This window comes from Mauremys mutica, chromosome 7, assembly GCF_020497125.1.
Source record: "Mauremys mutica isolate MM-2020 ecotype Southern chromosome 7, ASM2049712v1, whole genome shotgun sequence".
In the NCBI taxonomy this organism is placed as follows: Eukaryota; Metazoa; Chordata; order Testudines; family Geoemydidae; genus Mauremys; species Mauremys mutica.
Genome location: NC_059078.1, coordinates 30,815,726 through 30,843,351, shown reverse-complemented (window position 1 = coordinate 30,843,351; position 27,626 = coordinate 30,815,726). Strand labels below are relative to the sequence as shown.

General features: G+C 45.6%; 1 protein-coding gene across 8 annotated transcripts in view; it reads left to right on the top strand.

Moving 5' to 3' along the window:
* MARK2 (microtubule affinity regulating kinase 2) overlaps window positions 1-27,626 on the top strand; it is a 104,729-nt gene that overhangs the window by 16,944 nt on the left and 60,159 nt on the right. The window contains exon 1 of one of the 8 annotated variants that reach the window (XM_045023326.1): window positions 15,014-15,147. The exons of the other annotated variants lie outside the window; for them this stretch is intronic. Within the exon in view, the coding sequence (XP_044879261.1) occupies window positions 15,112-15,147 (36 nt within the window). The 5' untranslated portion in view covers window positions 15,014-15,111. Of the gene's footprint in view, window positions 1-15,013; window positions 15,148-27,626 lie in introns of those variants that run through there. 8 annotated transcript variants of the gene reach the window in all.

Here is a 27,626-nt window from a genome sequence, read left to right as displayed (position 1 = left end):
GTAGAGAGACTCTCTCTCTCTCTCTCTCTCTGTACATACGGTGCCTGGCAAAGTTGGGAGAGGATGCCCCTGATTTTGGTTGTGGTTTCTAGGTGCCACTAATGATGCAGAGTCCAGATGCTGCTCTGTCAGCAATATTCTGGGCTGGTCCTTTTGAGTGTTTGCTATTTTGCAGACTGTTCCTAAATCGTCTTGGAAAATGAGTGTTTTCCCAAGGTTGGAAGAAGGGGTGGAGCCAGGACTCCTAGGTTCTATTTCCATCTTGCTGTCTGACCTTGGAAGTCGCTTCACCCCTCTCTCCATTCTCTGTCCTTAAAGTGGGACTGATCCTTGGCTTCCTCTTGGTGCAGTTGAGAATTGGTTAATGTTTGTAAAGCACTTGAAATTGTCAGATAAAAGGTGCTATAGAAATGTCAAATATTCTTTTAATCAGGAAGCAGTAAAGGGAATTGACACATGCACCCCTGCCCCAGTTCCTGTAAGTACACTATAAACTAGGAATCATGAGAGACTTTTCTTATCACCACCTAATGCTGAAAATGTTCATGGTGCAGGAAACCTCTCCCTGGCACTCTGTGTACTTGAGATAAATGGCGTCTGTTAGCCCTCTGGCTGGTTTTTCTGCATGACAAATCCAGTACCCTGACTTCTGTCTGCTCTGTGCTTGGTCACACATGACGTGGTTATCTGGATTCCAGAGGCCTCCTTTGGAAGCTGCCCATTTTTGTTCGCTTTAAAAACTCCGAGTGCTTGCATTTGACTCTGCTCTGAATGATAAACGCCCACTGGAGTTCAGGTTCACAGAACGTCTGGTGCTTTGGCTTGTGGCTTTTGTGAAGTGGGCTTGGAGCTATGCTTACTAAGGGCTTGTCTGTATACAAGTTGTACTACCTTAACGACACTGGGATAGTTACATCAATACAACAACCCCTTCCCTGCAATATGGATGTCGTTATGCCAGTATGAGATGCCTTTATTTTGGTGTAGCTATTCCCATGCTGGGAGTAAGCTGTAACTGCATCCACACTAGGGCTTGTACTGGTGTAATTAGATTGGGGTAAAAAATCTCACCCTAGAGGGATACAAACACTGTGTAGACAAGTAGTTCTCAAACTTTTGTACTGGTGACCCCTTTCACATAGGAAGCTTCTGAGTTCGATGACCCCCCCTTATAAATTAAAAACAGTTTTTAATATATTTAACACCATTACAAATGCTGGAGACAAAGCAGGGTTTGGGGTGGAGGCTGACAGCTCGTGACCCCCATGTAATAACCTCGTGACCTCCTGCGGGGTCCCGACCCCCAGTTTGAGAACCCCTGGTGTAGACGGTGCCTAATTAGACCAGAGAGTTTTTGGGAGGGTATTCTTTGTTCACTAGCAGCTGAACATGCTCCATCTAGCTTATGTTTCTTAGGATTCTGCAATGTTCATTAAACTCAACAGTTGACAGAGCTAAAACAAGCAGGAATTAGTGCAGACTACTACTGGAATGGAATGAAAACCAAAGCAGTGGCCCCAGTCCTGCAGGGGGTGCCTATGGGCCCATGGATCTGATTGTAGGATAGGGTGACCAGACAGCAAGTGTGAAAAATTGGGACGGGGTGGGGGGTAATAGGAGCCTATATAAGAAAAATACCCCAAAATCGGGACATCAGGTCACCCTGTTGTAGGATCAGAGTTCTCGTTTGTGACAGAAACTTTAGCAGTTCTGAACACACACCTTGAGTGACCTATTTTTAATCAAAATTGATGTTTACAAAATTCTTCCCTGCTCTACTTAAATTAAAAAAAAAATTATTTTACTGTTAAGCTAATTTACTTTTTTTTACCATCCGTGCTGTTTACTTTTTGCACTTAACATAGGTTGGACAATTAAAACAGATGAGTCATTTTCACTTCTTACTGCCAGTTTTCACTTTCTGGCTCTGGTACAGTATGAGGATGCTGTGATTGGGTTTGTGATGCTGGTGGGAAGGCACCTGTGTTAACTTAATTGCTTTAAGAGTAGAACTATTTTTTGAACACTTTTTAAAAATAAAAATGTAAATTCTGTCTAACCTAAACTAAGTTCCCCTCTAGGGTACATCTTCATCAGGCCCCTCCTCCTCCAAAAGATTTGTCCTTAACTTATATTGTCTAACATGGGGTAAAATTCTAGTGACGTCAAGACAGTTTGTGCTTTTTAACATGAGTGAGCAGGTTGGGGTAAACCTAGGGTCCCCCATAACTTTACCCTAACCTGCTAACTCATGTTAAAACTACGAACTGTCTTGTCTTCACATGTATTTTACTTTGTATTAGCTACACGAGTTAAGGACAAACCCCTTTTACTAGTGATGACAAAACCCTAAAATGGAGAAGAGATGAGGTGTTTCAGTGCGTTATCTGCTACACGGAAAATGTGAATGTAAGAGTGTGTGACATCTTCCTTGTAATCCAATTTTTAGTTGAGGTGACCTTTTCTAGTATAGTAGAGTCCTTGTATAGTGTAGTATCAGATCTGGGTAAAAAAAGTCTGTATAGGCTGCTTTCAGAAAGTTGAAGGAAAAGGCATTTGGGGACGACACCCTGCGGACAAAGGGCTATGAGGTATACACCGACGCTCTGATCGTCGGGGCCCTGGGTGCCTGGGAGCCCTGTAACGAGCACGTACTGAGGACCTGCGGGGTAGACCGTCGCTACGTGCGGCTCATGCGACGTCTAATGGTCTCGGACACTATCCGGTGGTCCCGGGACATTTATACAGAGCACATCACCGGCCACCGCCAATACCGAGAGTGAGCTGGCGTGACTTCGCACACCCACAATGAGGAAGAGACCTGAAGACTTCCTCTGTCGGACCTTATTCCCTGAACCCACCGAACCGAACTGAACTCCACCATATGAGGGTCATCCTATCCTCATTACTCGGCCCACTTATTTATACCTTTGCTTACCTGTAATCCCTGTAACCTCACTGCTTGCTGACTGTACCTTGATTCATCCACCTTAAACCCCGCCCCCCCATTGGGGATACTGCAGACTGTATGTGTTATGCGCTATCCAATGTCAAAATACTAACATCCCCCTATACTCTGTATGGTACCCCCGATGACTATTAACTGAATTTTCAGTGCTCTGTATCATTTATTTTTAAACATTTTCTTATGGTCTAAATACTGGATTTGTCAAGCTTCCGTGTGTGGAAGAAGAAATACTATGTTGAAAGAGGACATTTCTTAGCTTCCGCTTCAAATTACATATTGTATTGTACATACTGCTTAAACGATAATGTACTTGCAGTTTTAGGGCTTGTTTACAGCAAGGCCACTGCAGCACTTCAGTGAAGATGCTACCCATGCTGATGGGAGGGGTTCTCCCATGGGCATAGGTAATCTACCTCATCAAGAGGCGGTACTTAAGTTAACAGCAGTATTCTCTTGTATATCTAGCACTGTCTACATGGGGGGTTAGGTTGGTTTAACTGTGTGTCACTTAGGGGTGTAGCTTTTTCACACCCCTGAGTGACTTAGTTATACGACCTCATTTCCTGCCTTTAGCTCTGTTTTTACTGTGCTGATTTTGGGTTTCTTGCCTACCAGCACAAGTAAGCGCTTGGGCTTTCTAGAATATTCTGGGGCCAGTCCACACTAAAGTACACTTAGGGCTTGTCTACACTGCGAAGTTGTCGACAAAACTTTTGTCTTCCATGGGTATTTTAAAAAGCCTCCCCGCGAAAGACAAAAGTTTTGCTGACGCAAGTGACAGTGTGAACGTGGATTTGTCAGCAGGAACGCTCTCCTGCTTGTGGGGCTGGAAGTATTTTGTCGGCAAAAGTGCTGACAAAGTACCCACAAAGAGCATTTTCACATGCTGACTTTTAGCGACAAGGCTTTGTCGACACAGCCTTGTCACTAAAAGCTGCATCGTTTAGACAAGCCCTTACACTGAAATAGTCCTTAGCTGTGTCTACACTACCACAAAAGTTTTAGCTCTGAAAAATGCCAGTGTAGATAGTGCTTTATTGCCAGGAGATAAAGCTACCACTGCTTGTTCGGGTGGGGGTTTTTTTTCACCGGGAGAGCTCTCCCACGGCGATAAAGCGTGACTACACTGCCCATGTCACAGTGCTGCTGCGGCCATGCTGTAACGTGGGCAGTGTAGATGTACCCTTTGTCTTAGAGCTTAGCTACATGTTTGTACTGCTCCTAGCACAATATGGTCCTGCTAGAGGCTTCTGGGCACTTCTGTAATAATAATTGAATCATGGAACTTGGTTCTGACAGTTGAATTTCACAGTGAAGACAGGGTTTCATCCCTCCCTTAGGCTTTAGTCCAGTTATAGAGCATGATTAGGGGGTCAGTTGATACAGGAGCCCCTGGCTTAGTTGCTTTGCAGCATGGCTAGACCTTTAGAAATCAGCCTCTGACAGAAGCAGGTCTTGGGCTGATTTGAGAACTTGGCAATCAGCCATTCCTTGAGCATTATTTCTTCAGATGTTTTACTTTCTTCATCTTTGAAGTGGATTTTCTAATTTCTAAGATGCCCCTTGAGACGCCAGCGAAGGAACCAGCTGCTAAATTCAGCTGTTTCTCTAAGGCAAGGTAGTTCTTGGGAAACACTAGCTCATTTTGCTGTATTATCTGTAGAATGCAGGTTGCTGTGCTATTCTTGCTAATGAAAACAGCATCTTTAATGGGTTGCCTTTGGTGGTTTAGCACTTAGTACTGTACTGCATGAATTTCTTGGGAGGAAAATCTTTGCCTTAATTACTCTGATCTTGCCCTTGGAGAGGGATGGATGCTAATTGATTAGGTGACAGCCCTTTGTTTCGGTCTGACTCGGTGTTTGACAAGTAGATTGAGGTAAGACTGTTTTGGACACATGCTTCAGTGAACTAGTGTCCCAATAATTCATATTTCATTTATTGCAGAAAGCAATTAAATTCTAAATTAAGTTCAGTCCCGTGTAGCTTAAACCATATGGCAAGCTATGCCTTTGCCTTGTTACCAGAGTAGTTTTTTGGCATAAAAGCCTTTTTTTTTAACCTCTTTGAATAATCCTTAAAAAATAAGAAATACTGTTAAACATGTTTTTTAAACCCACTCCTGTTTGAAACGTTGAAAAAAATGCTTGTGAACTACAGCAGATAAGGCATTCTGCCAATATCCAACTGAATACAAGCTGTAAAACCAATCCCTTAATGATGAAGTGTCAAATACTAGATGTTAAAGCTTCATTAGGCATTTTTTTAAATAAACCATTTAGGCTCTGAATAGATTCCTCTGTTCTTGTAGATATTTAAATTATGGAATACCCCCCTTTGCTTGTAATTTTGTCCAGATAATATTTATCAGCTTTCTGTGCAGTTAGCCTAGTACAAAAACAGTGCTTGTATAGTTTCAACTCTGCATGGCTTATATTTAAAAAAGGAAATCCCAACCTGTATATTTCTTAGTTGCTTAGGTCTCCATGTTGTGGTAACTTATTGATGTTCTTCATGTGACACTTGAAAAATGTGAGGTCTGGAGCACTTGTGCCCTCAAGTTTGTGATTTTTTTTTTTTGCTGACCCAATGTCAACTTGATTTTAATTCAAGATGTTTCTATGAGTGTGTTCCACGTGGCTAGCGTTCAAATAGGCACACTGTATGACTCTTGGAATCTCGTGGCTTTCTCCCAAAGGAGGAGCACATAGTCCCAGTGACCTGACAAATGTTTTATTTGGATAATTATAATTTATCACCTTAAATTCACGGAAGGTGCTCTCATACTATGGTAATTGGCAGCAGTATAAAAACCCATAGATAGATTTCCCCTTGCAATGGTGTGGTTATCCTCCTTTCCAATCCTAAATGTTTGGTAGCATTGCTGTAAACAGCTGCAGCACCAGAGGTGGCTGCATTTAATTGACAGTTTATTATTCATTTATATGACAGTAGCACCTGGGTGCCCCAAGAAAGATACAGGCCCAATGCTAGCCACTTTACAGACACACACACAGTGAGTGACAATCTTTGCTCTTTGAACAACATCTTTCATGCACCTTGGTGAAGTGCCTCCTGTGTATGTACCTTGTCATCCATTTCTTAAAGTTGTTGAGTGCTCTGGGGAGAAAAGGCAGAATATCAAAATCAGTCCTCACTGTCTCTTGTCTCATGGAAAATGAGCTGCTGAAAACCTCCATCGGTTGGAGCTATATTCTCAAAATCCAAAAAGCCTTGTAAAGAAACTAGTCTCATTCCCAGAATTGTCTGTTTTGAGAGTTACAGTTGCAAGATTAGAACAAATCATTTGCTCTCAAAGCACCTGGGGACAGAGGATCTGCTGAAGAGAACGAGGATTTATTACTGCTTAGTGCAGATGGAAGGATACCTGATTTTTGTGTCTGATGTAATTGGAGCAAACATATGGTGCTTGCAGGAAAATCATGGAGGCTGAAACAAATCCAGGGCATAATACTCCATATCAGGGATGGTTAGAAAATTTTGTTCTCGCCGAAATTTTGGCAAGAAATAAAAACCATTTTTTGATTCTGCAATGCCATCATGTTGCTTTGTAGAAGTTATAGTTTGGATTCCTCATGCTCCTCTGTAGATCAGGCTCCCTGGTTGGACTAGATCTCTCATGATGCATTACTTTCCCTTTTTGGTGAGAGGAGGTGGTGCATCATGGCAGTTATTGGCTGTGGGGCACCATGGAGATGTAGCCCAGCAAGGGAGCCTGGCCCATAGAGGAGAATGGGGATATGAGGCACCTGAACTGTGACTCCCAGGAGGCATCGCGGTAGCACTTCAAAAAATCAAAATTTTCCATCAAAAGCATACACATTTGGCAGTAAACTTTGTTGTCAAATATCTTAGAATATTTCCAATGGGTCAGCCCTACGCCATGCACTTAGCTTTTCAAATGTCCCCCTGCTTTTTATAATGTAGTAGGTAGACACCCTGTTTTACAGATGGGGAAACTGAGGCTTAGAGGTGGTATGATTTGCCTACTGCACTGCTGGAGCCTGTGTCACAGTTGGGATTAAAACACAGGTATTTTAGGCCTCTGGTCCAGTCTTTATCCCGTGCTGGTAATACTACTGGAGATGCTTGGATTAAAAGGGATTTTGCTAATATTGACTAAACTTCACCACAACCAGGTGAAATAAAGGGTGTGCGACTATTTATCTGTGTAATATGTCACTTCACAATTCCTCCCCATTAACCCCATACAATGCAGCCACTTCTAGAGTGAGTGATGGTGGAACAGCATGCAGCAACAATGTAGAATGTTTAGAGGAGGAAGCAAACACTGTAGCAAATTGAAATTGCAGTGGAATGTACCTCCAGCATTTAAGCAATTAATGTTTTGGGTCCCCCCCAGTCCAGATTTCCCAATGGAAACAACCAGCCCAGCGCTCATCTAAATGGAGAGCAAACTGCTTTTAGCTGCTGTACTGGATGGAATCAATTGTTTGTTAGGACAGCGGGACATTGTGATGGAATTGATTGACCAAGAACAACAAAAAGGCAGATGCCTGAAAGAATTGTAGGGTCAAAAGCAAATTGAAAGAGTATTTACAAAAGGATTACGCAGCTTACCCAGACAGGGGAGGGGTGAAGGGAGGCCCAGGGCACTACAGTCAAAAGGCTCTTAATTTACATACAAGTGTGTTTAAAAGGGTTTGCACTCTGTCCTCTTGGGAGAGGCAGGAATCTGTCCTCCTCTCCCCAACTCCCTGTAATACTGCTTAGTTGGCCAGGTGCCTTATGGAAATGTGGAGGCGGGAGGGGAAAGAAGGGTTTCCAGTCTTCCACTGAGGCAACTGCTGAATGTGAGACTTGATAAGCTCCTTGGCCCACACTGGAATGATCATGTGGAAACCTCACTTTGCTCCTCAGGCTTTCTCTTGAGTATTGTGTGTGGGTTTTTTTGTTTGTTTTTTGTTGTTTTTTTTAAGGGGAGGAAGGATGGGTCCATCTTATTATTTTGGCCTTCATTTAGTCTGGAGGTCAGCGAGTGTAGGGGCCACCAAGGGCACAGTTACAAACACTCTGAGGATAAATCTTTTTGAAAGGAATTCATCCTGAGGCCAGCATCCCATAGGGAATTCTGGATAACTGTGGAGGAATAACTTTAAAAATCCTTAAATAAGCACTAGACTATAGAGACTAGGGAAGAGAGTGTTCCTAGTATAAAGCCAGAAATGGTTGAGACAAAACCCCCCCTCTACTCCCCCCCCCCCAAAAAAAATAATAAAAAGGTGAAGGAAATGGCAACGCTGAGGTTACGGAGTTACTGCATTTAGCCCTTGTCTCAAACACAAGTTGCATCGCTTAACAACTCCCCTACTGTGAGTGCAGATATTCCAATGTAAAGGTGGTTATGCTGCTATAGCTATTCTCATCAAGGAGGGAATAAGCTATACTGATAGATCTGCATCTGTACTAGGGCTTGTACTGGTATAACTTAATTTTTTTTACCAATGTAGTTACATCTGTAACCAACAATTATCCTAGTAAAATTTGTGTGTAGACCGTAGAGAGAGCTCCTTCATAGTAGGGGCAGTGTGGTCTAGTGGATAGAGTACTGGACTGGGGCTCAGGAGACCAGGTTCAACTCCTGGCTCTGCCACTGGCCTGCTCGGTGACCTTGGGAAAGTCACATCCCCCCCGTGCCTCAGTTTTCCCCTCTGTACAATGGGGTTGATACTGACCTCCTTTGAAAAGTGCTTTGCACTTTATGGATGAAGAGTGCTATAGAAGAGCCAGTGGTGTAAGAACAATAACAGCATCTCGTATAGAAGGTTAGTAATGGAAGTGACTTGTCCGATGTAACACAAGCAGATCAGTGGCTGAGCTGGGAATAGAATCCTGACTGTCAGGCCAGTGTCCTATACACTGGACCACAGAAGTTTTCCCAGTGACTGTTGTTATTGATACTACTATTGCTTGGTAGTCCCTTCCCAGTCACTTAGACTTCATTTAAGAATATTAGCTTGTGGGGAGTTAAGGGGAAAGGATTACTTGGGGGTGGGGTGTAAACTGAGGCACAAAGTCCATCTGTCACTTCTGATCTAGTCACCGGATGTGCTGCCCAAAATCATTTTGAGCTGAGTCTCCCTCCTTCCATGTCTTGGAGAGAGGCTGTATTGCAGCAGACCATTGCACCAAGGGAAAACGAGAGGTAGAGTACTCCCAGCCCAGACGTCCTGTGTAACCTTGGGCAACATTGCATAGTCTCTCTGTGCCTTAGTTTCCCATCTGTAAAATGGGGATTATAGCACTGCCTTGCCTCACAGGGGTTTAAGGATGATAAATGCATTAAAGATTTTGAGGCTCTCAGCTACTACCGTGATGGGTGCCAGATAAGTATCTATGGGCATGTCTGCACTACAGCTCTAAGTCGACCTATATTAGGTTGAGTTACAGCCACTGCAGTGGCTGATGTCCAGACTACTCTCCTTCTGTCAGTGGTGTGTGTCCTCACCAGGAGCGCTCTCACTGACTGGAGAGGGGTACTGAGAGCCAAGGCACTCGGCTGCCCCCCTGGGCTCTTGACTCCCCATTCCCAGCTGGGAGCAGGGGGTGAAGCAGCTGCCCGGGCTTCTTGCCTTCCTGAGCAGGGAGTCTCTGGGCAGCAGCCTGGCTGGGAGTGGGGACAAAGCAGCCAACAGCCGATTCTACATAGACATTGCATCACCCTAACTACATCAACCTAAATGCTACGCCTCTCGTGGAGGTGGAGTTATGGCGGTGTAGTAGGGCACTGGCATTGGCAGAACAAGGCTGTAGTGTTTACACTGACATAATTAGGTTGGCGTAAGCTGCCTTATGTCGACCTAACTGTGTAGTGTAGACTAGGCCTAAGATCTAATGACTGAGCCGTTCCCTGGTATAATTCAATGAGACCCTCAAACAGATGCACTAGTATACTGGGATTTTATAAAACTCTTCTTTTGAACATGTTGACAGTTTTGGTTTCACAACTTGTGATTGAGTAACCAAACTATCATTATGAGTTTCCGGAAACCACCTCCATAGTGTGTCTGCCGAGGGGAGGAAGAGTTGTTCAGAAATCCAGATGCCCTCTCAATTGATTCTCCCAAGGAACTGAACGTAATGTTGCCAGGTTCCATCTGTTTCCAGAAAGGCTTTTGTTTCCCCAGTCAGCTGAGATTTGTTCTGATTGCCTGTGTTTTTAAAGTACCTGTTTGGCTGGTCTGCTCACGTTTTATGCCTGATCTCATTTACCACCTCAGGCAAGTAGGTTGCAACTTCCCACGTTATTGAGTGCTTAGTCAGTTCCTTCCTTTCTTCACCATCTTCATCTGCAGCGGTACAGAGTTAAACGTTTGCTGTGTGACTTTTGGGGGAGGGACATCCGGGTTTGTAATCTTGTAGCTACTTGAGCTGGGCTAAATTGCTGTGTGGATGGGAATGTGAACAAGTGGTTACTCACCAAACCTCCCAGTGCTGCTGGTTTACTTGTTTTAAATATGCTTATCCTATTTAGCCACTTCCCAGGATGTTGAGATTTAATTAACCAACATTTGTAAAGTGCTTTGTGATCTTCTCCTTGGGTTTATCTTTGCTGCAATTGCCCCAAGCCCCCTGCCATCCACAGTCATGCCTCTTGCTTCAGTTTAGACAAGCACCCCAGTGGAGCTTTCAGCCTGGGCTGCTCATGGCTGTGATTATGGGATAGAGCCCAGGTTCTGCTTTCAATTGGGCTGGTAACCTACAAATTCACATAGTTCTTCCATGCCTTCCCACAGGTCCCCATGTCTGCCCAGGACAGACAGATTCTCTGTTGATTCACTGGAAAAGAATCAGAGCAGCTCATCTTACCACAGCATAGAGAACCATGGGATGTGCCCCCAGAAGTCCTGGCAACACACAGGGAAATGAAGCGCCAGTAGCACAGAGTAGCTCAGGTATGGTGCTGCAGCGTGGCTGCTTGTACCCATGCTAGGCTGTGACCTAGGGTCTCTCATCTGGGCTAAGTGCAGTGAAGACAGACCCCCTAAAGAGGGTCGGGTTAAGAGCTGACACAGAAATCAGTTGGAAAGATAACCTAGAAGGAGGGCTGGGTGAAGGAATTGGATTTATGTCCTTTATTTGTTGCTTCATGATTTACAAAAATAGCCTGAAAGGTCTAATTTCCATTTGCTTTTGATATCAAAATCTCTGGCCTAAAAGACTCCGTGGCTGGCTAGAGAACTCAACATATTATGAGGCTGTAATCCTGGGGAAGCATCAACCCTACTACCGTTGAGAAAGAAAAATCATTTCCTTCATTTTTAGAACCCGTGTTTGTGTTGGGGGTTTTTTGGTGAGTGATTTATTAAAACACTTGGTAGAAAAAATACAAGCATTCCATGCCTCTTGCTTCGATTGTAAACTGTAGCAGCCAAGCATGTCACCATCTTTACTGTATTTATCCTCATAGCCACCCCAGTAAGGTAGAGCAGTGCACTGTTATCCCTGTTATATAGAAATAGAATAAGAAGGGACACAGACTATATAAATATACAAATATAAAACTAACTAACTTGCTGATGGTCACATGTGGAGTCTATGACAGACCAGGGACTTCAACCCCGGACCTCCCAAGTGCTAGGCTAGTGCCCTAACCACAGGACCATCGTTCTACTCTTTAGCCCTTAAAAGGCTGAGAGCTCCCCAGATGCGTGACACAGCCCCTTCCGCCCACTGAGTCTTTAAATTGAAAACATCAGCCTTGATACTTCCAGAAGGATGGCCTGTGCAAGGTCTAGCCCAGTGGTCCCCAGCCTTTTTGTCTGGCTGGCGCCAGACGAAGGACTGTGGCGGTGGTCAAGCATCCACCGAAATGCCGCACAATTTCGGCAGATGCTCGACCGCCAGCCAGGATGTGGGCTCATTTAGATGCCCCTGCGGGCGCCATGGCACCCACGGGCACCGTGTTGGGGACCCCTGGCCTAGCCCAATGGAGTCCTGGTCCATCAGTGGGGCTCCTAGGCACTACTGCCACACAGATATTAATAATTAATAGCACTTGAGATCTGGGTTTAATTCCTTGCTCTGCTACAGACTCCTGGTGTGATCTTGAGCAAGTCGGCTCACTCTGCACCTCAGTTTCCCCATCTGTCAAATGGGGAAAAATAATCCTTCCTATGTTTAGATGGTAAGCTCTTGGGGGCAGGATCTGTCTCTAGCTATATGTCTGGGCAGTGCCCAGCATCATGGGGGCATTCTCATTTGGGGGTCTGTGCAGTGCCTGGCATGATGGGGAGGACCCCCAGTCTTGGCTGGGGCATCTTGGCACTACCACAACATAGATACAAATTTTACAGGCTTAAAATAAATAAATAAATAAATAAATAGAGGGACAAAACCATCTAGGCCTTCTTTAAAAAGAGTGGCACAAACCCAATGTTTCCTGTGACGATTCAATTTAAAACCTCCTATTTTTAAAATACTGAATGTACTTTACCTCCCTATTCCTGTTCCCAAGCTCCAGGAGCGGGGAGGAACAGTTGATTCAGAATCCCATTGTAGGGGGATGTGACATTGTTATAAAGGTGTCAATGTTCAGCCCTTCTGAACACCTTTTAAAATTGCCATTCCCTGCTGAGAGGCAGAAATAGAATAGGAAGGCTAAGCCCTCTGCAAAAGTGTCCTCAGCATGTTTTTGTAAAGGAGACGAAGAGGGTAGGAGAACACAAAGTTCAGTCTCAGATTACATGGTAGCTTTGAAGATCAGCCAATAAAACGAAGTCTGTATGGCTCTGGGCATGCACACAGTCTCCAAGAGGGTTTTCATCTGAAATGTGCTGCGACCTCTTTGACTCACCAAGCAGCTGGTCAGATCTCATGGCTGAGACCGAGGCATGTTCCAAAGGGGTTGCCATATAGCTGGAACCTTGTAGTTGGAGCAGGCAATTAATGAATCAGGATTCCTGGGTTCTATTCCTCATCCTGCCACTGGGGTCATGTATCTTTCACTCTATCTTGGTTACTTATGTGCCCCTATTACCGTGTATTTATCTTCACAACCTTTGTGTGAATGGCAGTGCTATTATCCCCATTGTACAAATGGGGAACTGAGGCACAGAGAAACTAAGTGACATGCCTGCTGCCGGCCCCCAGGAAATCTGTGGTGCAGCATTGAATTGAAGCTGGTACTCAAGTCGCTAACCACTGCACCATCCTTCCATCAACCACAGGAACAAGCCACTTAACCCGTTAATGAATCAATTTATGTTATAAATGGAGCTTATTCCTACTTCTTGGGGTGTGGGTGAGGTTTGCTTAGTGACTAAAAGTGATCTGAGATTTTCTGGTGAAAGTCACTTTATAACATAAAGTGTTATGAGACAGGACATAGCAGTCAAAGGGGTTGGCAAGTTTCTTTGAGTATTAATGGGCTGTAGGGTGTGTATAAAGGAGACTACCATAGAATGGTAAGTAGCATTCTTCCCAGCAACCACCTCAGATGTCCGATGACACTCTCTGGGAATGGAAAAGACCTATCTAGACTATCTTGTCCTAGCATGTGTAAGGGAGCCGTATAGGCCCAGCCCAAGACTCTGTGGATGGGGGTGTGGATGGGGGGATAGTTTACTGCTTTCCAAAAATCAAGCAGACTCAGTGAAGCACCATGATTCAGTGTTGATTTTGAGCCTAGTGCCTCACTGCAGAGAAGTTGTAGCATCCTGTATAGAACGCTAGCATCACGGCCTTCAGGGAGGGTGGATTTGGAGCCACTCGCAAATGATTTGCTTTTAACAGCAGCTTGTGGAATTAAACCAGGAGGCCAAACGAGCAGGATTTTAGTTTTGTGACCAGCTGTTTCGGCAGATCTCTGGGGAACACTGTCTAGAACCAGACGAGATGATCTCTGTTCAGATTACTGCCTTTGGCTCAGTAAAGGGGCGTGGCTGGGGAGAGAAAGCAAACTCTGCACATGCAGATGCATCCTTTCTGGGTAATGCCTGCCCCAAATAAGAATGTGCAAGGACAAGTATTTGGGAGCCACTCACTCAGTCTTTGTGGATGGGTTGGAGGAGCCTGTAATGAAACCATTGCCACTTCTCTTGAAATTCCCTGTGTCTGAAAACAAAGACCAGAACTGCTTTTGAAGTCTTAAAATGACTGTTCTAGGTTGGGGACTGATATTGTAAAAGCTTCTTTCTGTGATGTCTCCCAGATAAACTGTCTCCCTCAAAATCCTTTGAAGGTTAGAACTAGAGGCAGAAGTGGGGAAAGTGATTTAGGCATAGGCACAACTCTCAGCTGAGAGGGAGAATGAAATGGGAAGAAATTATGCTGATGGCAGTTGCTGAAGATAAGACCTAAGATCATGTGAACTAAAAGGGTGATGGGGGAGGCTGGTGTTAACCAAGGGGACCTAAAGAAATAGAGAACTAGAGATTAAGTTGTCTGGGACTGAAACTGCGGTATACAACACTGGGAACGCTGCCAATTGTGACCATTCCAACTGTGACCTTGTTTGGTTTTCAACCATCAGAATCTGTTGGCTGACATTTTGCCAAAGTGACTAGTGATTTTGGGTGTTCAATTTAAGATGCTTTAGAGCAGCCTGATTTTTCAGAGAAGTGCTGAACGTCCACCCTCTTTATTGCTCTTCACTTCTAGAAAGCTAGGTCATTAGCTGCTCAAGGATACCATGGGATACTTGCTCGCACCACTTAAGTTGCAGTGCTTCCTCAACCTATCTTTGAGTCCCACTCCTGTGATCTAAGTCTCCCCTTTCCTCCTGTTCTGCCCCAGCCCTGAACACAGCGCCTCCTTGATAATTTTTGTGGAGGTAGTAGTATCATAAGTTCCTGGAAGGATGCCAGCCCTCTTCTGGTGGGGAGAGAGCACCATCATGGGGTGTGTTTTTCCCCTGTGTGTTTAATTTTTACAGCTTCCAGGTTTCTCACGGTGCAGCTGCTTTTGCTCTGCACTGCCCAGCTGCAGGAAGTTCTTTAAAAAAAAAAAAAAAAAAAAACCTGCCTCCCCTCCATGCCATGGTGGAGAGAAAGGGGCGGTGCCTCAGCACAGGGAAGTACTTTTCAGTTCTTGTATGGAGTTGGGACAAACCGGAGTTACCAGCCATGAGAATCGGGAGCTAGCCTGTCTAACAGCTCCTGATGACTGCCTCGATATGGAAGAAGATTAATGGGCTAGTGAGTATATGGGACTGTAGTTAATTGCCATCTCAGGGTTGTGCTTTTTTGGATCTAGCTGGGTGTTTGCAGGCCGCAGCTGTCACACCTATTTTAGCTCCTCCTGAGAAGTGATAGGAGCAGCAAGGTGTGTTGCCTTTTTGTCTCTGAAATAATCTGGGATTTCTCAGTGACAAGACTGTAACTAACACCCTAGCTTTCAAGTAGGCTGGGTGTGTCAGAATTATTCTTAGAACCCCTGATGGGACACTGAGTTTCTTTAAACCAGTTATTTCTTTCCTGGCATAAGCATTTTTCAGTTGTCTTTGTTCATTCCAACTCCATCTCCCTGCCACCCCCCTTTGCTCTGGGATCTTATTGACCAGAATGACATTAAAGCCTCTAATTAGCCCAGTGCAAACAGCACACCCTCATTCTCTCCCTTTGTTCTTAGAAGCCAAGAAATCTGCAAATCAGGATATAATAATTGGAGCTGCCAGGGGAAAAGCTTCAGTGGAATTGGAATTAGGATGCCAAATGGGAGTCTTTGAGCAAGGAGCATATGCAGTCTCACCAGTAATGGCGCTTTTTATATCTCCAGCTGTTTTTACTGATGATGTATATGGCATAGTCTGACCAGCAGAACTGACTGTGGCCCCATGTTATTTCGGTGATGGTGAATAATCCCCACACTCAGTCTTTTCCCACTTGCAGTAATGCAAAACCTGGGAGATGGCTTAATGCTTGGCATGTTATGTTTGAAACTCCCTAGAGTCAAAAGGTAGGATCCTAGGAAGGCTGGTTTGGCCCTCTATATCGCCTTGTACGCTCATTCTGCAGGATGGCACCAGCTCGTCTCATTGAGTGGAAATTAAACCTCCTGGTGCTGTTCATACTTGTAGCCGTTTGACAAGGTGCTATGGGCCTGCTGTTTTGTGTGGTTGGTTACCAGGCTGCTACTCTAAGAATCCTTGGCATTTGCCCCTGTGCCTTCAACTCAGGCTTTTAGAACTCCCCATTCTAACCCCAAATCTCATCTCTGGCACTGTATTATGAGGGTGACAATAAACAGCTTCATTTGCTAAGGCAAAAATAATTCTCGCAGGGGCAAGTAGGATTTTGCAAGGCTGCATGAATTGAGCCTCAAACATCCCTGTGGTGTAGGGGATATCCCCTCTATGTAGACAGGAAAAGCGAGATATGCGAAGTGACTCTACTCTCATTCTGGCAGTCAGTCTGTGTCAGAGTGGGGATTAGAAATTGAATGTATGGCCCCAACTCAATCTGTTAGGCCATGTTGCTTCTGAAAGGAGACTCAGTGAACATGTTGCAGAGAGATGTGTCTGACTTTTCTCCCATATTCTGGGACCAGCACAGCTACAACAACACTGCTTTTTTATGTTTGTTCCTTATATTTATTTTGGTGGTACTAGAGGCCCCAACTGAGATCAGGGCCCCCATTATGGTGTGCACATTAGTAGTAATACTTCTACAATAGTCCCTAGAAGCTTCAACTGAGGTTAGAGGCCCCAATTATTGTGTACCACCATACTGCCCTGAGGACCTCAATTGATTGCAGATACAGGTCTGTCGCATCTTACGCTGGGGTTACATTCCACAGTCGGCGCGTAGAGCGAAAATCGCGTATAGTCAAAATTACATTGAGTGTAATGGCGGGCGGAAACGCCCGCACTACAGGTACAGTATTGAAATTATTTCTCTTTTTTGTATTGTTTTTTGCTGACCACGTAAAGCTGAAATTGTGCATGTTAAATGTGTGTAAGATGCGACAGACCTGTACCCATTAAGGTGTCTTGCATTCATAGTACTTGGAGCTTTTAGGTGCTACCATATTAATAAAGTGCACCTCATAATGGGACCCTGATCTCAGTTGGGGCTTGCAGGTGCTACCCTAGTACTAAGATTGAGCCCTGTTGTACCAGGTGCCATCCAGACACGTAAGGGGAGAGAGTCTCTGTTCTGGAGAGCTTGCAGTCTAAATATCAAGCTCTAACTGCTGAGGGGCCCTTTTGGCGTTGTAGTAGCAGCCTCCATGCCCCATAGTGATTGGAAGCAGTTCCTGGGATTCGGTACACATGCTGCCCTAGGTCTGCAGAGGTGCTGAGCCCCAGCAGTTCCCTCTGCCTTCCATGGGAGTTGAGGGAGCTCAGGCTTTGTCACTTTAGCCAGCACAAATATCTGCTTTGTTTCCTTTGACGCTTGGCCAGTGCTGCTTTTTTTACTCAAGTTATCGCTGAAGAATGTTTTGCTTCCCAGTAACCTTGCTTTGTTAGCACAAGGAGCTGTGAAAACTTAGCAATAACTCCAAGGTCACTTGGTCTTAAGCAGCATCTGGCATACTAGTAAGTGCCAGTGATAGGTATCTGCTTTATGCTCTGGAAAGATCTCTTGGTAGGGGGCCCTCTTGGTATTTCCTTGCTAAAGCTCCCAATGGCTTGTGTGGTGGGATTTGGCTTTCCTTTGTCTCCCCTCCTCCCAACACTCTTCCCCCGCCTCAGGTTTTTAATCCTTTTGCCTGTAAACAAGTTGAGTACAGTGTGCCTGCGTGGGTTCATGTGAGCGCTGTTATCTTCCAGCCATGCGGTTGGTGTTGGAGTTTGAGATACAGCAATCAGCTGGCGAGTTAAGCTATCTTAGTAGGAGTGTTGCAGAGTGTAGCTGAAGTGATGAGGCTGGAAGATCCATTGACGGCTTTTGTGGGGAACAAGTAGGGGGTGAGGGGTTATATGTGGAAAATGCACCAAGAGAAAGTGTGGAGGGGATCATGGACTCTTCAGTATGGTTGGAGCAGTCTTCAATCGGCTCTGTGCTCCCCTTTCTCCTCCTGGGCCCTACATTCTTTCTAGCACTGCTTATGCTGCAGCACTGGTTTTCTGTGAGCAGGTGCATGCCTCAGCTAACAGGTGACTGGTGCATGGGAAAACACAAGACACTTTCCCAAATGGTTGATGATTAGGGCAGCAGGAGAGGCAGGTACAGTTGTTCTGGTTGCATGGCTAGGAGTGCTACACTGCGCTACAAGGTGGAATGCCTTTTCTCTGAGCTTGAATGAGATTTCAGGTTGTTTGTTAAAAAGTCCCAATTCCCTTCCTGGCACATCTTATCCCACTTCATAGTTATCTGTGTGCTGCGATCCCACCAGTCTTTCTTCTGGCCCTCTGCTTGACTTCACATTAAGGGCAAGCATAATGCTTAAGAAACTGTTCTAGGTGTCTGGTCTGCAGTGCACCAAAGACACTCATGCAGAATTCCTTTCAGGGAAACTGCAAGGAGCCGCGATCTAGGGAGAGCAATGCTGGCTCTGCATTCTTACTTCAGTTATCATTTCATTGGTTTTTTAAATGGATTTGTTCTTGCATCAAACATAGAATTATAGAATATCAGGGTTGGAAGGGACCTCAGGAGGTCATCTAGTCCAACCCCCTGCTTAAAGCTGGACCAATTCCCAACTAAATCATCCCAGCCAGGTCTTTAAGCCTGACTTAAAAACCTCCTAAGGAAGGAGATTCCATCACTTCCCTAGTTCACCCATTCCAGTGCTTCACCACCCTCCTAGTGGAAAAAGTTTTTCCTAATATCCAACCTAAACCTCCCCCACTGCAACTTGAGACCATTACTCCTTGTTCTGTCATCTGGTACCACTGAGAACAGTCTAGATCCATCCTCTTTGGAACCCCCTTTCAGGTAGTTGAAAGCAGCTATCAAATCCCCCCTCATTCTTCTCTTCTGCTTAACTTCACATTAAGGACAAGCAGAAGACTGTGCAGCTTAATGGTTGAAGCAGAGAAGCTGGGAGTCAGGATGCCTGGGTTCTGTCCCCAGCTCTGTGAAGGGAGGATCTAGAGCTTAGAAGATGGTGGAACTGAGAGTCAGGATGCCTGGGTTCTAGCCTCAACTCTGGGACTCTTGTGCTCAGGCGACCAGAGTCCAACCCTAGCTCTTCCATTGCCTTGCTGAGTAAGGTTGAATGAGTCGCTTCACGTCTCTGCCTTAGCTTACCCTTTGGCAATATGGTTACTAAGCTCTGGGCTTTCCAGAGTGCTGAGAAGCTTAATTAAAGTTTGTAAAAGACTGCACACTCCTTGGATAACGGGTCTTAATATGTGTGCAGCAGTAGCGTATGCAGCAAAGCAATTTTGGATGGTGATGAGAGAAGGGTTATACTGAGTTCACACCTCATAAGGCCATAAAATTTCCTTTCTCCAGGAAAGCAGGTGCTATATACATAAGCAGCAGTGGGAAGTTTTATTTCCAGGGGACACCACGTTGGGTACGTTGCAAGCTGCCATCAAGAAGAGAAATGCTATTGGCACAAACTGAGCCTACACATTAAGAGTAGGATATACTTTGCCTCTCTCTAGCCTGTGGAGGAGAGAGTATCTTGAACCAAGGGTATGTCTGATTCGTACGTGCTGCCCACACAGCCTACTGGGGACTCCGTGTTCAGGTAGACTTGTCTGAGAAGTGACGCTGACATTTCTCTCTCGCTGCCGTGCCTCTGCCGCCTCTGTTTGTGAATATCCAAGAGTGAGAGCTGCAGGCTTGGCAAGCTGCCTGTTCCCATATTGCTGGCACGCAGTCTGCCGCCAACGGAGTGGTGCATACACAGTTGTCCTCCATTCCCCGGCCTCCTCACCAGTTAGTTGTTGACTACGACTGGTATCTCCTCAGGTTAACAAAGGAACTGGGCTAGCCCCAGAGTACCAATGAACACAGTTCTAGTTATCACCGTGGCTCTAACTAATCAGCATGTGCCTATGCCCAAATACTTCTGGCCTTAGCATGGCTTCCAAATAGCATCTCTTATTAATGAGGGGCAGAGACCTGTGTCCATAAAGTACCATGTATACTGAACAGCACTCCATAAGTAGTACTCGACACATCTGTAATGCCCTTGACCAAGCAATTTACAGTGCTCCCTATGCTCCAGCATGGCAACTTCACTGACCTCCCTCGCAGTTTTATAGGCACAGAGAGAAGTCCCAAAGTATTGCAGCGAATTGGTGGCAGAACTGAGGGTGGAACCCAGGGGTCCAGATTTCCATTATTGTGGTGTGTTGACCACTAAACCATACTCCCTGTATATCATGGATTGATCAGCTGGGGGAGTACCTCTCCCAATTAATAGCACATGGTAGCTAGCTATTAGTAACCATGTTTATTATAGTGCCTAGGGACCAGCCAGAGTCTGTTGCTCTGCATTTTCTGTAGCATTTAACCATGTGTTTAGGTGAATGAGTAGGGTGACCAGATGTCCTGATTTTATAGGGAGAGTCCCGATATTTGGGGCTTTTTTTTTATATGGGATCCTATTTCCCCCCCCCCACACCCCCTGTCCTGATTTTTCACATTTGCTATCTGGTCACCCTATGAATGAATGCAGAGCTGGCTCAGTACAGTGGACAGGGAAGACACATGGGATTCCTTTATCCTTTATATCTCCATTTCCCTGTCTGTAGACTGAGGGCCATCATTCATACTTTTCTTTGTAAAGTGCTTGGAGTTTTCTGGATGAAATAAGAGCTGAATTTTACAAGTAAGGGGCATAGGTAGTTCCAAGGATGGTGTTTTTTACATAGCCTATGATAGGGGGTGAATAAAATATCTCCAGGCTGGTCATATAAAAATTAGTAGTTCTAGGAGTCACATGTTAAGTCTTGTCTTGTCAATTCATTACAGACACTATTGGGTGAGAGTTTGTCAGTACCATGGAAATGCTATAATGCAGTCATCTTCAAAGCCTTCATTTCCCGTTTGAACCGAGTGGGAGGGAAGGTTAAATAAGCAGAAAAGGTTGGGAAGAGGGTGTTGCATAAATGGGGATTTTTCGCTTTACCCACACCATGGAAGACAAACACAGCCAAAGCTCCAGCAGGAGAGGAGCTGAGCATGTAGCGTGAGTCAACAAAGATTCCAGACTGTCTCCACTTAATCTGTCGCTCCTTCAGGTAAACTCTCCTCTGAGGAGCATTCTGTACCCTGCAGCTGGATCATGGGCAGGTGCCTGTCTCATGTTGCTAATTCTAGAGCAGGAACCATGGACCATCTAGAGACTATATGCCAGAGCAGTGGTCTCCAACCTTTTTACGCACAAGATCTCTTTTTGCATTTAAAATCAACCCAGGATCTGCCCTGCCCCCGCTCACTCCGTTCCCCCCTCCCTCCCTCGCTCTCCTCCATCTTCACTCACTTCCCCTGGTCTGGGGCAGGGCGTTGGAGTGTGGGAGGGGGTGCAGGCTCTGGCCTGGGGCCGAGGGGTTCAGTGTGTGTGTGTGGGGGGGAATGTGGGCTGAGGCAGGGGATTGAGGTGCAGAAGTGTGGGGTGCAAGCTCTGGGAGGGAGTTTGGGTGCAGGTCATATGGTCACATTGCACTTAATCTCATAGAATCCACTGGCCATTTCATTAATTTTACTTTTTATTAGTGTCATTTGTGGTTTATAGATCCAAAATCCTTCAGGGATGGTCACAAATCAGTGTAACATTCTCAACTGTGGGGTGTGCATTGGCTGAGCCTGGGGCAGGAGGTTGGGATGCAGGAATGAGGGGTGTGGGCTCTGGGAGAGAGTTCGGTGCAGGAGGGGGCTCCGGGCTGGGGCAGGGGGTTGGGGTGCAGGAGGGGGTTTGAGGTGTAGACTCCGGCCGGGAGGCCCTTACCACAGACAGCTCCCAGCCGGCAGTGCAGCCAGGCTCAGCCAGGCTGCCTACCATGGCTGCACACTACTGGCCGCTGGCATTTCTCAGCGGCCCCTGGGGGGAAGGGGGCCAGCGGGTCTCCATGCACTGCCCATTCCTGCAAGAGCTGCAGAGATAGTGCTGGAGGTGAGGGCAGCACATGGAGCCACCTTCCCTTCGCCCCCAGGGGCCACAGAGATGTGCCAGCTGTTTCTGGGCGCGGCGTGGGGCCACGGCAGGCAGGCAGCCTGCCTGATCCCAGCTGTGCCGCCGGACTTTTAGCGGCCCAGAGATCGCGATCGACTGGCAGAGACTCCAGGATCAACCAGTCAATCGCAATTGCCGGGTTGGTGACCACTGTGCCAGAGCATCTAAACATGGATTCCTAGATTTTAAGGCTAGAAGGGACCAAGAGATTATCTAGTCTGATCTCCTATATAACACAGGCCTGATATCATCCAGTTACTCCTGCAGAGAGCCTAGTAACATGAAGAATTGACAAGATTTGTGTAAGATGGTGCATGTCAGACAAGTGTCACAGCATTCAGGTTCTCATGATCTACAGTGGGGAGGCAGTTTGATCCAAAGGCAAGAGCACTGGACTAGGAGATAGAGTTCTGTCTTTTATTCAGAGTTCTGCCATTGACTTGCCATGTGACCATGGACAAGTCATTTTGCTACTCTGTGCCTCTGTTTCCCTTCCCCGCCCTTTGACTGCATCGTCTGTTTGGATTGTAAGCACTTCAGGACAGGGATTGTCTCACTGTGTCTGTGCAGTGCCTGGGGCAGTACTCGTACAGATTCTAAAGTAATTCTGGGTGACATACACTAGTACAGATGAGACATGATCCTTTGGGGATTATACAAATATGAGTCCTTGGGCAAGGTTTGAAATGAGGTTCAGAGGGTTTAAATGAAGAAGGATGTTTTGGATTTAGAATCTGGTATGGCTGTAAAATTCTGGACCTGCTCACGTTGAGAGAACAACTGTTAGCTACAGCTATGCTCTCTAATGGCCAGAGGTGTCCAGTGTGCTTCAATATTGCTGCCTAGCCAAATAGCAACTGTGGAATAGCTTACCCCCAATGCTGAAGCTTTTCACACCAGAAACTAACAAACCCAACACTCTCCCAGCTACAGTTGAATTCACTTTGGCCTGAGCCACATTAATGGCTAAATCCTCGTTTAGCCACCTCAGTGTTGACTTGTTTACAGACTTGCTGTTTATGTTCCCCTCTGCAAATGTCACTCATCTATATCCAGAGCCCCTACTGTGAAAAAGCAGTGAATTGGTTACAGTTCTCAGTTCTGGTTGAAATAAGTTTAGCTTATACTTAGTGTGGCCATTGTTGCTCCACAGGGAAGTTGTGCTGTTGCTGTTAGGTATCTGTCCCAGACCAGCAGGTGGATTAGGGCTGTACTAAATCACATATCACAAAACAGTCCCACTGGGTTTCTAAGTAGATTCTATTATCCCTATGCATGTCTCATTGGCTTTAAAATCTCACTGACAGTTTGCTTCAATGGCAGCTTTTTCTCTGCTCTTTACCACAGTGGAAGAGTTCTGCCTGGATTCCCCATAGTATCCTACGGTTCCTTAAAACCTCTTGAACCTGTGAGAAATTTGCCACTGAAGGAATGTGGGCTAGTGGTTCAATAGGGAGGACTAAGAGTCAAGGCTTCTGTGCTCCATTCCTGCCCTAGGAAGGAAGTGGACTCTACTGGTTAGATTCCTAGAATTTAAAACCAGAAGGGTTCATTACATTGTCTAGTCTAATCTCCTGTGTACCACAGGTCAGAGAATTTCACCCAGTTTCTACTGTATGGAGCCCAGTAACTTCTGTCTGACTAAAGCATCTTCCAGAGAGGCATCTAGTCTGGATGAAAGCCGTTGAGAGATGGAGAATGCAGGAGTTCCCTCGGGAGTTTGTTCCAGTGATTGACTCTCATGGCTGAATTCTTCTGCCTTGTTTCTAATTTGAATGTGTCTGGCTTTAACTTCCAGCCAGTTAGAGCAAGAGGGTTGGGCTGGGAGTCAGGACTTCTGGGTTCTATTTCCAGTTCTGGAAGAGGGGTGTGGGCTAGTGGATTAGAACCAGGATTGGGGAAAGGAGGACTGTGAATCAGATCTCCTGGATTTTATTCCCAGCTGTGCTCTTGCCTCAGTATGTGATGTCAGGCAAGTCTGTCCTCCTCTCTCTCTGACCCAGTTGAAACATTTGTAAAATGGGCATAACATTCCTCAGGGACGTTGGAGCTGAATTGATATTAATAAAGAGCTCCTTGTAACAATGGTACAGTGTGGAAGGTGCTGTTGTGGTGCATGCAGTATGAGTCGTGAGGCTTAAGCATTGATTATCAGCAAATCTGTTTTACCAGAAAAGAGTGTCAGTAGTTTAAACTCTTCAGCTGGAAAGTCTGTCAGAGGAACTGCCTGAGAGCCAGTCTTCAGAGATATGTAAGTGCCAAAATTGCCCCTTATTTTGATATTTTCTCATGTATATGATGTGTGATCTCAGTATGAGATCTATTAAGCAACAATAAAACCACAGGACTGGACCATGGAGAACTTAACTCCATTTCTAAACTGGTCTGGGCAAAACAACCTGACACAGTGTATATGATAGTGAATGGTTGGTTGCATGGTTACCAGCCCCCAGTGGTGATATTTTGGAGGTACTGGAAAAATCCCTTTTGAAGCTGTTGTTGCAGTGAACACACGAACAGGACAGCAGGAGATGTCCAGAGGCTGCTAATGCAAATCGAAAGCAGCAATAGTATTACTGCATCAGGCACCAAATAAATCTCCAAATTCAGATTTGCTCATACTTCCCTGGGGAGAGCGCAGCATTGGACACACACTGGAACCTTTGGACTTAAAGAACTGGGAAACTGAGTTCTCGATTCTGAAGGGGGGGATCCATTTTCTAGCCCTTTTGTCAGACTGCGGACCACTTTGCAAGCATTGACAAATGAGGTCCCATAGCTTGCCTGCGGGGCACTATTGCCATTGTATAGCGGGGCAAAGGGATGCTGTGAGTTGGTGGTGTCAGTAATAGAATCCAGGAGCTCATTCCTAGTTCTTCACTCTAACCACCAGGCAGCGCTCCTTCCCATTACCATAATGAGTTAGGCTCCAGTGATACAACTCTGTAAGAAATCTAAGGCCATATCTGTAGTAGAAGCACTTGCCCCTTAAAGCTTTTTCTGGTGTAGCTTATTCCATCCCTCCTGCGCGAAACAAGCTAGACCAGTAAAAGCACAATTTTGCCAGTATAGCAGTGCCTACACTAGGATCTTCTGTTGGCACAGCTATGCAAGTCAGGGATCATGCCCCAACCAACAGAACTTGCTGGCAGAGTCTGTAGTGTAGACATGGCTCCAGCTATGATTCCACTTGTCTATGGTTGCAGGAAAATATTTGAAGATTCCCCATATTAGCTGTTCACTTCCCACCTCTGTCCTCTCCCCCAAAACTGCAAATCAATGCAGTTATCTCCTGACTGTTACTCCTAAGTGCTCCCCAGTTAATGCCTGTAAAATGGTAACTGATCTTCCTGTGCCCACACACTAATCTGGTTGCCCTTGTTTTGGCTTTAAAAGGTGTATCTATTGGGTTTCCGGGAAACAGGGCGGGCAAAGCCCGCCCCATGCTAACGGAACCCCCCCCCCCAGCCTAAGGGGAGGTTCCACAGGGCCTCAGAAACCCACTAATTGCGGGGGACAACTAATAAAAGAACAGGGACAGGAGTGCGGTCAAAGGGTCATAAGAAGGGAGCCTGAAGGTGTAGAGGTTAGGTTCCTGTGTATCAGTGGGACTATTCCTCTGGTCATGCCTTCAGATTAGACACCGTTGTTCCTGAGTTCATTGACTTTAGATTTGCATATATGGGTACTTGTGACAGACATGGTGGGTGAGGTAATATCTTTTCTTGGACCAATTTCTGCTGGTGAGAGAGACAAGCTTTTGAGCTACACAGACCTGAAGAAGAATCAGCAGAAGTTGGTCCAATAAAACATATTGCCTCATCCACCTTGTCTCTCTAATATCCTGTGACCAACATAGCTACAACACCACTGCGAACAACCTGGGCAGGGAATTCTCAATTAAGGTGCCTTTTGCATATTCTCTTCCCTGCACCCTCATGTTTTTCAAGCTGAGTCTAGGGTCGTGAGCGCTGAGATGTTTTTAACTAACCTTGTATTAGTACTGATTTTTTTTCAGTAAAAGGTGGTTTTTTTTAAATGGAATGCTCAAGTACGGAGGATTTGTTTTATAGGCCCATATATAAATATTTTACCATTTCCAGGCCACTGGAATCAGACCTGAACCTTGTTAATCCCTTGCTGATGGAATGAGAGGAAGAAATAAAATATATAAAAAATCTGGCGCAAAGGCTTTAGAGTGCATCTGTTTTGAGGCAGCACCAGCTGTCAGCAAGCAAAACTGACTAGAATCATGCTCCCCAGAGTGCCAGCAGGCAGGGCCCAGCGTGTTCCCTCATCAGTTTCACTTCTCTCTCGTTCTCTCCCCCACCCCCTCACCCCTTGTTGGTCTCTCTCACCTGGTGTGTGTCTTTCTCTCCGCTCGGCCCCACTACATAGAGACTAAAAGTGAAGCAAAATATACTTGGATTGCAAACCGTCTTTGGGAACTGCAGAGAATTGTGGTTTAACTTTAACGCAGAATAAGCCTGGAGTAGGAGGGGGAGAAAAGAACGAGAGGTGGAAGGTAGCTTTACTGGAGGAAGCTTGGAGCCTTCCCATAGTAAGATAGCAAGAGACATATGTGCTGCAGCAGAACCTACTCCAAATGCTGTGAGGAATGCGGTATAAAATACATTTTTAGTTTTCTGTATTTATCTATTTCTCAGATGCATAATGCACCCAGTTTGGAAAAGGATGAGCTGTAGCTGGGATTAACTTCACATTTTTCCTTCGTCTTCTCCTTCCTTCAGGCCTCCATTCTGATGGAGGCTGCCCCACCCCATTGTAGGTCTGTGGGCCTGTGCCTTCCTCTCTCCCTCCCCTGAGGTTTTCTCGCAAACTTGGCTCTAGGGCTTCTTTAGGTTTGTCTCTTTACCTTGGCAGACACTCATTTTAAAGTAGGCGAGGAAATAGCGTTAATGCAGCTGTTACACCGTTCTGCTGCTTACCTGTCTGTGCACTCGAGGGGCAGGCCAAAAACCCCCTTTGTGCAGGAAGTGCCTGGTCCATATAGATGCAGTAGTCAGCTATGGGGATAATAATGGGTTATTCTTGGACACGCCTGTCACAATAAATCAAGTCTGCCACAGCACATAGTAACAATGGGCAGTTTTGTTGCTTGACATGCTCACAACAAGAGGTTTCCCACCGTCTCTGTGGCTCAGTGCTGCAGGCATTGTGCTGCAGCTGCCCATTCAAGGCAGTAGAAGCAAAGCTTACCCCAGTGTCTGTTTTTAAATATCCCCCAACGCCATTTCTTTTTGCTCTCAGAAACGGGTTATTTTCTGGGTTTCCATGTGCTGTGGGGAATGAGCATGTCTAATGGTTAGAGGAAGGCTCTGGAAGTTAGGAACAGAACCCAAGTATCGTATGTGAATTCCTCTTTCTTCACCTACGAAAATGTCTCAACTTGGGAGTAGGGTAATGACCAGGGTGTCCACTGTAACAGCTACAGCCAACCCAGCCTAGTAATTCTAAACATCTGTAATGCCTTTTACCTGAGGATTCCCCATATTTTGTGGTGGGGTGATCATCTCCCTCCATTCTACAGATTGAGCAACAGAGGCACAAAGGAGGGGAGGGTGCCTTGCTGAAGATC